The 13,269-nt window shown below is 39.4% G+C and overlaps 1 protein-coding gene across 2 annotated transcripts in view; it reads left to right on the top strand.

The window, feature by feature from the left end:
• The window catches only part of SPTLC3 (serine palmitoyltransferase long chain base subunit 3), a 149,436-nt gene extending 139,828 nt beyond the window's left edge, over positions 1-9,608 (top strand). For both annotated transcript variants that reach the window (XM_025469297.3, XM_025469296.3), the window contains 2 exons: positions 3,343-3,472; positions 7,699-9,608. In XM_025469297.3, the coding sequence (XP_025325082.1) occupies positions 3,343-3,472; positions 7,699-7,812 (244 nt within the window). In that variant the 3' untranslated portion in view covers positions 7,813-9,608. The remainder of the gene's footprint in view (positions 1-3,342; positions 3,473-7,698) is intronic.
• Positions 9,609-13,269: the final 3,661 nt, after the last annotated feature.

Here is a 13,269-nt window from a genome sequence, read left to right as displayed (position 1 = left end):
ATAGTACTTGGTGTACTATCAGCACTTAATCAGTGGTAGTTATTATTACTACTACTAGTACTTCTACTAGTATAATGATTATTAGTATTAGTTTCAACTGAGTGCAAGACTGAGTCACCATGGTTGCATGGCTCTCCAAAATAATTATTGCAATCTTTGGTTGCATTAATAAAAATAGAACTTTTGGGAAAATAATAGGTGGAGACCCTGTTATTGTGTGAATCAAATATGCCATGTTGGACATGGGATGATATGTCAAACTATCTAGTACCTTCCAGTGAAGATGTTACTTAAGGAGGAGTTAATGTGGCTGAATGCTGATTATATGCCAAGACTGTTAGACACAGTGATCACCTATCAAGGGTGGACTCTTGGCCCTTGTTTATGAACAAGGACACCAAGACCCATAAAACTTAAACTACTTTCTAAGGATCACTCAAGTTGTAAGCAGTAGGGCCCAGAATTCAAAGCCAGCTCCATTTGCCTCCTAAACCAGGGCTCTTTTCAGTGCATTGCACGGCTTCTGAAGCTTTAGTCCACAGGGGGAAAAATGCACATCTCATTAAAGCAACACAGAGTATAAGTTTAACTCTCAATGGTGAATTGAAAGACATCAATCACTGCAAATGGAAGAAAAAAAAAACACTAATTGCTTGAGTTGCCTAAGGAAACTTAGAATAGGTTAGTTACAAAAGGTAATGTCATCTACAGTTGGCAGGAGTTGCTGCCAAGAGCTTCCCTGCTGCCTGGCCTTGTTTTTGTCTCAGATATTTCTTCAACGGAAAGCTTATATGGAGAAAAGCTTTTGAGACAAGGAATTAATTATATAAGCCAGTGTATGTGCACATCTTTCGTTTGCTCATTTTCAACCCTTTGATTTTATTAAAGCACTATGATTTCTCCACATGTCCACCCACTGCAGATGAAAATAGTTTCCACCCATATATCCTTTTGAGCAAAGTTTCACTGCAACTCTATGCTGGAATCTTCCATGACATTCAGTATAATGTGATTTCACCCATAAAACATTCACTTACATAATCAAGGATATATTGCGGGATCCCTGGGTGGCGCAGCGGTTTGGCGCCTGCCTTTGGCCCAGGGCGTGATCCTGGAGACCCGGGATCGAATCCCACGTCAGGCTCCCGGTGCATGGAGCCTGCTTCTCCCTCTGCCTGTGTCTCTGCCTCTCTCTCTCTCTCTCTCTATGTGACTATCATAAATAAATAAAAAAAATTTTTTAATAAAAAAAAAAAAAGGATATATTGCATTTACTATCTGGTGCAGAGTTTACATTTTCCTTCCATGGACCTTGTCATACACTTGCAGGATGGTAGGATACAGGATGCAGTGATGCTGCACATAATGCAGTGATAATGTTTTATTATTATTACTATCCACATAGTCTAGTTTCTTTCAGCTCACACTGGCTCTAATTTGTTTTGGGGAGTACAAACCCAGAGGCTCATTATATAAAATAAATGTTCAGGACAATCAGACACATTAACTAAAGGAGGCCAGGTTTAGTAGTGTAAATTTTAAGCCCCAAAGTGCTCCAAGGAGGCCTCAGATTAGCCTAATGAATCAACAGTCATATATTTTGCTCTACATTCTCTGGCAAAACTCGCTTCCTCTGGTACAAAGAAAAACATGCAGACAGTGAAAATGGTCTTTGGGGAGTCCCGAAAACTAGCCTGAGATCATGGGTCAGGTGGTTTGTATTCTAGCAATAAAAGGACTTGCCTTGTTTCTCAGATAATTATGGCCTCTCATCCTGTGTAGTTCCATGGGCAGCCTTCCATAGGGTGAACAAGAAAGAGAAAGAACAGCCTCTGCTTTTCAGCTCTCTCAGAAAGCTTCAATCTCCTTGTTAATCTTCCCAGTCCAAATCAAAGGCGAATCTTGCCTTGCTTGGGCCACGGGGCCAGAGAGGCTGTGTGTTCAGTAGATCTTGCAATCTCCATCACTTCATTTGATAGCATGCATTCTGCATGAGGCAACCAAAAAGGCAGACAGCTCCATTGCAAGAGGAATGAATAAATGACCAGGCTAACTCTCTATGTCTGATTCAAGAATTCTTCCTGAGTTATGACTGGAAGGTGCCGTGGTGCTGCCAGCTTCCAGCCTAAAAAAGGACACCAGAAACCTCTTAATGCTAAAAACAAATCTGAGGCATTTACCTTGCTTGTGGGCAGAGACATTTAGTAATTAAGGTTTCCTGCAGAGAGCAACAGAGCACAGAGTGGGGAAAGATTCACTTAGGGGCATTTTTTACATTGGCGCTTAGCACAAAAAAATCTACAGACATTGAGAGCTCAATATTCTAGAGTCATTACTGAAATTAGCTCTGAAAAAAAGGGTCTAGAAGCAATGAAGGGGAAGAAATCACAGCTGAGAAATTACACCCTGTTTCAGAAAGCTACCGACAAGCCTCTCTCTGTGTACACATTTCTTTTTTTTTTTTTTAAGATTTTATTTATTGATGAGAGACACACACAGAGAGAGAGAGAGAGAGAGAGAGAGGCAGAGACACAGGAAGAGGGAGAAGCAGGCTCCATGCAGGGAGACCGACATGGGACTTGATCCCGGGTCTCCAGGATCAGGCTCCAGGCTGAAGGTGGCACTAAACCGCTGAGCCACCGGGGCTGCCCGTGTACACATTTCTTTCCCCATGTCCCTCTTGCCCCATTTCCCCTTCAACTCAATCAATGGGTTTAATATCCTTGAACATACATGGGTGTATTCATTCACACAATAAAAAAATGAGGAGACCCTTGCTATGTTTCCATCTCTGGTTTAATGGGGAAAAAAATCTTTGGCTCCAGAGTGAGAATAGAGCTTGGGATTAGCTCCTGCAGACTCTCAGATCCTGGTTCTCAAATTATAGTCACTAAGTATAGGCTTCTTGAAATTTCCCTACTCTATTATTGGTATTAAATTTTTAAAACATACAAGTTTGCACTTAATATAGGTTGTTTCTTTATGTAATTGTATTGTGTTAGCTGTTGGGTTTTTGTTTCTGGGAATCCTGCAAACAAAGGACTTTACATCAACGCCAACTCGTTAAACCAGGTTCATGTACATCAGCATTTTCTGCTCAATGTCAAAGACTCAATACTCACAATGCTCTAAAGAGTGTGCCAGGTCCCATAATATACACACTTAGCTATGGGTGCCATCAAGGAACTGCCCCATTTTCTTGTCAATTGTATGTAACAGAAGTTTAGTAATTTCAGTCATCTTCTATTTATTGTTATAAGAAATGTCAATTAGCCATATTCATTTTCTTGCCACATGATTTTGTCATCTCTCAGCTAACCTTCTCTTTTACCTTTCCCATAGGGCTTTTGCAAGGCATCTGTTAAATAGAAAAATCGGGGTGGTGGTTGTTGGATTTCCAGCTACTCCCCTCGCAGAAGCTCGGGCTCGGTTTTGTATTTCAGCTGCACATACGCGGGAGATGCTAGACACAGTGAGTACACCACAGGCCAACAGAATCACCAGTACTGGTACCTTGCATTGGGAGCACGTTCTTTTATTGAGCTAGCTTAAGTTTCCCTGGGTTTCTCTTAGTGTTTTAGAAAACCAACACTAATAAAACTCACTGCTAAAAAAACAAGGGTATGCCAACAATGCCCAACGATGTGATCAACTCAGCGAATAGAAAAAGAAAATGAGTTCAGTGAAGATTTGACTCAAGGCAGTGTTTTGGTTTCATAAAAAAGACTGACTGAGTAGCCATATGTTGTACTAGTTACTTGTTCCTAAATGCAAAAGCTAATCTGACGTGCTATTTCAGCACTGACTGCCTGCAACCATGACACTTCTCATAGCCGCCACGTCCATCATAATAAAATATGACCCAACTAAGCAACATGTTGGCAAAGCAATAACAAAGATAGGTCCAGACCTACATGGGGTATAAATGATTTAAAAACCGCATTTCATTGTCCTTTGGTTTTGATCTTTATGTGAATGAGTGATAGTAGAAAACTAAGCTATCTCAATCAGTTTGGGCTTGATGGAACTGTCTTTAGTGACAAAGCAATTTAGCAAACCCACTGAGTGTCTACTATGTGCAAAACCCTGGGGCAAAAACTCTAAGAGGAGATACTAATAAATAAGCAACTAGTGATAATACCAGGCAGAATAAATTCATCTTGGAAAAGAAATATAGACAACTGTGGAACATGAAGGTGGGAATTATACATGAAATTATATGAACTCATTCACTATATATGAATGAGTTATTATATATGAAGATGGAAATGAATTATGTGTATATGTATATATACATGCACATATAACAATCCATAATATGTATGAATATGGATATTATATATATGTGTATATATATATATATATATATATATATTTCATAGGAGAGGTGACTTTTGAGTTGGGCCTATTTGAATAAAAGTTGTGGAACATCATCCAAGGTTTCCAACCAAGGGAGTGATATAATCACATCACTACAAAATAAATGTGACAAATGGATTAGAAAGGGAAAAGGCAAGAAGGGACCTAAAATGGAGCTGTTTGAACAAAACAAGAGATGTCAATGGCAGTGGAAACAAAAGTAATGGATCTATTAACAGACATTATAAATGCATAGAGTTGGCAAATGGTTGGATGCAGGGCATTTGTGGAAAGAGGTAATCAAAGACAATTCAAAGTCTCCAGACCTGGTGAATGGAAGGATGGTAAAGCTAAAGCAGCTGTATGAGATAAGGTAGACAATAAAGAACAGCCAATCATCACTTGGCCTGCGGGAACAAAATGAGCTCAATTATAGACAGATTGAGATTATACATCTATGGGCCATCGGTGGAAAAGAAAATCAGATTCTAAAGCTTAGGAGAGTATGCAGTGCTGGAGCTTCTGTAGTTTAGGGAACTGAGAGATCATTTTAGCTAAAGGAGAAGATATAATTTCCAAATGCAAGTGAACAGGCCAAGGGCATATTCCTACGGACTGCCTACATCCCAGGCTAGACATAGGAATCATAGGCGAGGAACTAGACCTTGATGGGGCTGGAACAGTCTGAAAAGGCATGAATTAGGGTACTGTTAAACACAGTAAAAAGGAAAAAGTTTCAAGGAAGGGAAGAATCCAAACGTCTCCAAGAAACTAGAGCAGCTTTAAGTGGGATAAGAGATGGGAAGAAACTTTTGTATTACACTTAGTAGAAGCTTGATGTTCCTCAGAGCAGACAGTTTGAGGAGAATGTAGGGAACAGGAATAAGAATACAAGGAATAAAAAAGTGAATACTTTGAGCTCAAATAAAAAATTACACACACACACACACACACACACACACACACAGTGTCTGTCTTTCTGCTTCACCATTACATTTTTAAGATTTAAACCAGTGTCTACCTAAATAAATAAATAAATAAATAAATAAATAAATAAATAAATAAACCAGTGTCCACTACCAAGTGCATATTAACAGTTTCTTGCATGACACACTAATAATTGAGCTAACTCTAGGTTTTGAGATGCTGGGTGAACTTTGTTGTTATTGTTCTTCATAGCTTTCTGTGTTGTTCAGGTTCTCCAAAAGGAGTATGTATTTCTGGTAATTATTTTTTTTAACAAATTGTTTCTTTTAAATAGAAAAAGTAGGCAAATATTTCAAGAGCTTTGACTGCAAAAGAAAGAAAAATAGATTTAGAAAAGCCCTTGAAAGACTTGAACATGTTTACACATTAAGGAAGGAAAATGGGAAAGGAAAGGATATGACCAGGGAGCATGCTCCCAGAGGTGATGGAGGGGGTGGGCAGCAGTGGGGGATTTGTATTTTTTGTAACCCCCAACAGCACTGAGATATTCATGAATACCCAATTCTGAGACATCAGACCTCATGGTTCTCTTCGCAAGTTCTTAACTCCTACGGAATACCTAGTTTAGAAGGAGCACTGGGACATCATCTCAACAGATGCCCTCTAAACTTTTGAAATCAGTCACTTACATCAATAAAAAAAAAAAAACTATGGGCAAACTCCTTAATCTACACATAAGAGAAAGTGAAAAATGACCCTTGAACAGTGAGCACATAGAGGTAGCTAACTGAACATAACACTCATAGGAAATACATGTTAGACAAGTCCCTTCTATGACCATGTTTGGTACAAGGCAGAGATGAGGCAACTCTACAAATACGAAGTGGCTTAGAACTTCCTTCTTCTAATACGAGTGATGACTACACCTTTACCAATGACCTCACTATAGTCATCCCATCTTCCACATAAGAATTCTACATATATATAAAAAAGAATTCTGTATATAGCTAATCACTGAACTTCACTTGTTCAAGACAGCATCAACCCAGACTGGTCCCTGCTTCCTTAGAGTCATCCTGAGCACAAGTCCAAATGTGGTAAGAAGCCTTTCCCAACTCCCTCTTACTAAGATAGTTCTTCTCTAATACATGCTTCCAGCTGCCACAAGTAAAATAAACCTACCTTTGTTTGAGTACAGGTGTGCTCTGCATAGTCTGATCAGCGGGCTTCAACATAAATCCATTTATAAGTTATATATGCATTGCCAATATATTATGTACATTTTATAGCAGACTCAAAAATGGAAGTTAAAAAGATTGAGATTACAATGAATAGAAATCCTCTATTCTTCTTCCACACCTTCCGTCAATTGTCTCTCATATCCCCCAAGTATGCAGATGCCCACTCAGAGCTATTCCATCCCCACCTTCAGCAAAGAGCAATAGACACTATCCTAGTTTGACATCATTTTAAATATAACTTTTGTCGCTTTGTCCTAGTCCTTAGATTTGATGTGAAAATTCAGGAAGTACATTGAAGTAAAAAGAATGTTTTAACTATCCATAATGCTACCAAACAGAAATCAATGACTCTTCCTATGTTGCCAGTTTGAAAGACTACCCAAAGAGGAGAGCCCATAAGCTCCACTTGTCATTCATTCCAATGTTAAAAAAACATCTTCACCTTTTTCAAAGCATTAGATCCTAATATTGCCCTCCTTGTTTGACAGGTCAAGACAGGCCTAAAAAGATTAAAAAGGCATGCCCATAAGATTAGTGATACACTAGATATGAAAGTACATTTTGTCTATTCTGGGTCTCAGTCGTTTGTTTGGAAAATTGGGGATACATTTATCTGCATGAATTGAGAGAACTGAAACAGATGAGCTTTCGGTCCCCTTCGGTTTTAAGTCCTAGGATTCCACGGAACATACAGATGAGTATTTAAAGCTGAGGATGAGGAAATATGGGAGAGAGGGAACGATATTAATCAGCTCCCACAATGTTCCCTTTTGCTCCTGGCCAGGTTGATTTGCTGTGTCATGAGGACATAAACCCAAATGTAATCTGCAGCCTTACCTCTTTCTTCCACAAAGTTATACATGTCATTAAACTTTAAAATAAAGTCTGAAAGGGTAAGCATGGATGGTTTTATCCCTCTCCTCACACCCTCCAAAATAAATTAAATATTCATAATGTGGGGTAGACTATGAAAAAGTATGAAATAAAATGAGTTAGCCTCTAACATTCCTCTAGGGCTGGTTTATAAGCCATACCTTAATGATTTGGATCTTTCTCCTTTTCTTTAAAATCAAGGAAGTTGGCAAAAGAAGATTGAATCTCAGTGAGGTTCTGGATCACAGAGCCATTTAGGGGTTTAAAAAATAACTGATGGAAGACAATCTCTTTGCAGGTTTTGGAAAACCTGGATGAAATGGGTGATCTCCTGCAACTGAAGTATTCCCGGCACAGGAAGTCAGCGCGCCCTGAACTCTACGATGAGACAAGCTTTGAACTGGACGATTAAGTTTCCTGGTCCTGAGTTGCACCTAAAGACTTTGCCAGAAAGACACCCCCCCCCTTGACTCAAAGGAAATATAAATGGATTTCTCCCCCCTTTCTATGCACAATTTTGGTTTCCACACCAGCTTAATTGAACTGAAGAAAATGTTGTGTTTTTAATGTCTCCAACTCGGGAGTGCAGAGACAAAAGTATGGTTCCAGGTTTTAACTTTCTCCTCTCCCAAGTATCCTACTACAAATACACACACACTCCCTAGAACATTTTTAATGGCAGCGAGCCCATGCTTTAGCTGCTACTGTGCAGACTCTTTGGTCCAGACTCTTTCAGGCATTCCAACCAAATGAGAGGGTTTGGGTTTTTAATTCAGTAAATCTCACTATATTTTTACTTATTTCACCTGCAGATGTGAGCAAGGGTCGTGGGCAGTAGCCGACCTCCTTGTTTCCCCATAAGTGCCCCAGCTACAACTCATCCATATCACTGGGAGCTCCAGGCAGGAGGATAAAGAAATGTTGCTTCTACCATTTGCCGCATTTGGACTTTATCCAAGGCTGAGTGTCAAAGCCATAGTTAATGTTTGGAGAGAGAGAGTAGGACTGGCCAGCAGGGACTAGAGATATCTTTGAAGGAAACTTTCCTTTTCCTCTTGCTGGTATCCTACAGTTTTACAGCTGAGCTCTTGAGGTTTGGAAAATTCAAGACTTTTGTTTCATAAGGAAAGGGGCAGAAAGCAAACACAAGCCAATTTTAGGCCTAGACTAAAACTGTAATGTTACAACAACTGGAAGGTTTTTGGTGCCATGTGGAGTGAATGTTTCACTTGCATACATAACCCTTATTCCTCTAAGGAATGACTTGTCGTTTTCCTATTAAATTTTTAGTAAATGGTGAGATTCAATTTCCTTTAGAGTTGACTCTCCAGACTATACTTGAATGTATTGATTCAAAACCAACATTAAAAAGCAAATTCTATTCAACTTTTTCAAGACTGACACCCCTGTTCAAGCCTATTAAATAGTTCTCACTGTCTGCTGGCACATGTGATCCAACTCTGGTGTAAAGTGGGCTTGTACACTATTGGGCAACGAACTGTAATTTACTTGAGTTGTCTCTTTCTGCCTCTGCTCTGTCTGTCTCTCTCTCTCTTTCTAAATGTGAACACAGACTTAAATGGAATAGTACCTCTTTGCTAATTGGATCTAGTTGATATGGAAAAAGCCAGTGGAAAACCTTATCTTTAACAAGCTCCCAGATGGTTCCCAGATTTGGAAACTCTAAAGAGCAGTGGTGACCTTTTAGCAAAGCTTCTGTAATAGTTCGAATGAGTTATAGAACATTCCACTCCATCAAATGACAGTATAAACAAATCACTTCAAGAGAGGTTTGACTCATGACACAGATGGACCCAAGCTCTCATGCTGTGTACTGAGATAGAAACCCAGGCCAGAACACCAGTGTTGAAGAGCAATATGCCCTGGTGCTCATGACTGATTAAAGGATAAAGTTGATCAATGTGAAAAGCTTTTTATGGGGAAAGTATAACCCCTACCAGGTATATCAGCTTAAAAGTGGATCACAATGATGAAGTTTCTCACAAACATTTGTAAGGATCACTATCAGCAGAAGAGGAGAGGAAGTGAATTCTAACAATGCAGTTGCCCCATCCAGTCACTAGTTGTGATAACTAAATTCCAACTCTCCCCAATGATTTGGTGCACCATTACCAATGCAAAGAAAATATATATGGTATACGTGTCCCCCCAAAAATTTTCCTCTTGAAAATGTGCATTTAAATGAAATTAATTCTAGTCAATTGTCCAAAATGTGTAAATGTCTTCAGTTCTATAAAAGGAACAATAGACAAAGAGGGCAGTGGAACATCTGAGCTTTACTGAGGTACAGCAAGCAATAAACATCCCCTTCCATTCTAGATGTCCATCATCTTCATACACACCCCTTCACACCCACCCTTTGAGTTTTAAGCCTTTAGAGGGGTGTCTTTGTAAGCAGGAATATTCATCTATCACATGACTTTTATGGAGGATCTTGAGTCTGACTCATGATAAGAAAATAATTATTTATCTACATGGCCTAGGGAGCAAGGGGGACATTACTCCTGCTTCATCAAGATCCCAGAGTCCTGGGACAATTTATTACATTCCCAGGTACAAAAGAAAAAAAAAAAAAACTACCTCTGTCAGAGGGTTTACACTGAATACACTTATGAGAACAACTATAAACCAAATACAATGCTTCCTGAGAACATTAGGAAGGACCCAGATCCCACAGGGATGGTAATATGAGTATATGTCATATGTAGAATGTGGTTGGTTAAGAAGGTGATTATGAGAATTTTTAATTTTTATAAGAAAACATCTGCTAGGTTAATAAAACCACAATTTCAAATCTGTAGGGATTATTGAATCTCAAGAACTATACCACAGCCAAAATGTCCCTTTGGCCGGTTCGGTTAAGAACGAGAATTTCTAACCAAGCTCTGTTATGTACCCCAAACATCCCAAATGCATGTGTGTGCGTACACACACACACACACACACACACTTTTCCCTTCTTTTACAGAGCAGGCAAGAGTATAAAGGTAAGGTGAGAATCTGGCTCTGGTGAGAATCTGGTTGATAAATAGATGGAAGGTGTTCTAAAAGTGGTATTCGTAGGGGGGATATTCGTAGCGGGGATACACTTGCTTAACGGGGAAATGGCATAGACACATTCCTAATCTTATTGTGGAACTGTGTTATTGTAGATGTTTGGCTACACTGCCTTTCAGCATGTTTTGGTTTGACAGACACCATGGGCTTCAGAATTCACTAGGAAGCTTATTAAAATGCAGATCGCTGGGCCCCCCACCAGACTTCCACATAATCAGAATAGCTGTAGTGCCCAGGAACTTATATTCAGCCAGCCTCCTCAGGAGCTTCTAACCCATGTCATAATTTGAGAACCATTGTTGGAGCTTTTGTTTGCATAGATCAGTTGTCCCTACTAACATAACAAACTTTGTCCTGATTCTCTGTTGACAAGGTGTTTATACTACTAAAGTTAAGTGAATTATTCCCATCTCTTCTCAATGGGACATTTTGTTCCCATTATCCAGGTACCTTCTCTTTCTACAAAGTTGGATATTAAGAATAATCTGCCTCTGATTATTTATTTACTCCAACAAAAGCTCTCAAATAGGGTAAAAGTTAACAATTCTTCACACATGTAATGTTCCTCTGTATTTTCTTCAGAGATAACCAGTATTATAAATGGTTTACTCTGACTTACAATTTTCAATGAGGAAAACTTAACTCTCTGTCATGTACTTGAATTTATGGCAATAATAACAACTATATTTTGAACTTACCTGGTAATTTCTTGGCTATTTTTCCTGATCTCTGTATGGACAACATATTTGAAGTCTGTTTTCTCAGAACACCCTATGCAGCTGTGTAATTTTTGGAAATTAAAAGGCGTCTGTGCCTCAGTGTCCATCGAAAGATGAATGGATAAAGAAGATGTGGTTTACGTATACAATGGAATATTCCTCAGCCATTAGAAACGACAAATACCCACCATTTGCTTCAACGTGGATGGAACTGGAGGGTATTATGCTGAGTGAAGTAAGTCAATCGGAGGACAAACATTATATGTTCTCATTCATTTGGGGAATATAAATAATAGTGAAAGGGAATAGAAGCGAAGGGAGAAGAAATGGGTAGGAAATCTCAGAAAGGGAGACAGAACATAAAGACTCCTAACTCTGGGAAACGAACTAGGGGTGGTGAAAGGGGAGGAGGGCGGGGGGTGGGGGTGAATGGGTGACGGGCACTGAGGGGGGCACTTGACGGGATGAGCACTAGGTGTTATTCTGTATGTTGGTAAATTGAACACCAATAAAAAATAAATTTATTTTAAAAAATAAAAAATAAAATAGAAAAATAAAATAGCTGCTAAAAAAATTAAAAAAATAAAAGGTGTCTGTATTTTAATTGCTTCTAAGCAATTATTATGGGACATTGTCTTATAGTATTATGAGTGTGTGTGTTTCCATGAAACATTTAGAGTGACCAATTTCATTTCATTCTGCCTATGAAATATTAGTTTCTTTAATGGACAAATCACCAAAATAGACAATAATAAAAAATAACTGATGGTTCTGTGTTTGGATTACCCTAAATAGAGACTCAGAGATTTGCATTTAAGAATTTCATTAGGGGGGGAGCCCCAGTGGCTCAGCGGTTTGGCAATGCCTTCAGCCTGGGGCGTTATCCTGGAGACCCGGGATCGAGTCCCACGTCGGGCTCCCTGCATGGAGCTTGCTTCTCCCTCTGCCTGTGTCTCTGCCTCTCTCTCTTTCTGTGTCTATCATGAGTAAATAAATAAAATCTTAAAAAAAAAGAATTTCATAAGGGAAAATGGGCAAGGGTGGCTGGCGCTGGCTTGAACTATGTCATAAGAAACAATTGTGCTCATCTGTTCCCAACTCCTCCTTCTGTGACATCAGAAATTATCTTGGTAGCTTGCAATTATGTAGGGAGAGTATTTACATCATGGAATCGGCAAACACGACAGATTCGGGATCTGGAGAGCCATCTGTTAAACCTTTACCAGCACACCACTGGGACCACATACAATGGAACAATATGTAGGATAGAGCGCGGAGACAAGGATTGGAAAAGGGAGAAGCCTAACTATGATTTTATCATAAAAGGCCTTAGTCACTCCCCTGGGGAGCTATGCATCAGAGATGGCCATTCAGAATTATCTCAAAGTGAAGCAAGGGAGTCAGGCTTCTATGCCCCTTCTGCCATCAACTACAAGAGATACCACATCAACTACATGAGATACAAGTTGCCAAGGTAGAGGTGTGGGAGAGGGCATTACCTTGGCCAAGACAATTCCATTTGGCCAAAGGCACTTTGGGGGAAGAACTTGGCTTTGAGCTGACAGCAGTCCATCCTGTTAAACATAATTATTTCTAATTCAACTCCCTTTAAAACATCTTAAAATGGAAAATTGTAAATATAGAGTGAGAGAGAGAGAGAATAGTAGAATAAATCCATTATATCACCTAGCTTCAAACATTATCAATTCATGGCTAATCTTTTTCATCTAGTTCCCCACTTACAGATTACTTTGAAGCAAGCCCCAGAAATCATATGATTTCATTAGGGAATATTTCACTGAATCTCTCTAAAAGATAGAGATATCTTCACCTATCCCTTAATTTGTCTCAACCTCATTAAAAGTGGTCTGTCGGGCAGCCCGGGTAGCTCAGCGGTTTAGCACTGCCCTCAGCCCAGGGCGTGATCCTGGAGACCCGGGATGGAGTCCCACATTGGGCTCCTGGCATGGAGCCTGCTTCTCCCTTTGCCTCTCTCTCTCTCTCTCTCTCTCTCTCTCTCTTTCTCCTCTCATGAATAAATAAATAAAATCTTTTTAAAAAGTAGTCTATAG

Source organism: Canis lupus, chromosome 24 (assembly GCF_003254725.2).
Source record: "Canis lupus dingo isolate Sandy chromosome 24, ASM325472v2, whole genome shotgun sequence".
In the NCBI taxonomy this organism is placed as follows: Eukaryota; Metazoa; Chordata; class Mammalia; order Carnivora; family Canidae; genus Canis; species Canis lupus.
Note: the sequence above shows the minus strand (reverse complement) of the source record. Positions and strands in the feature narration are given on the sequence as shown.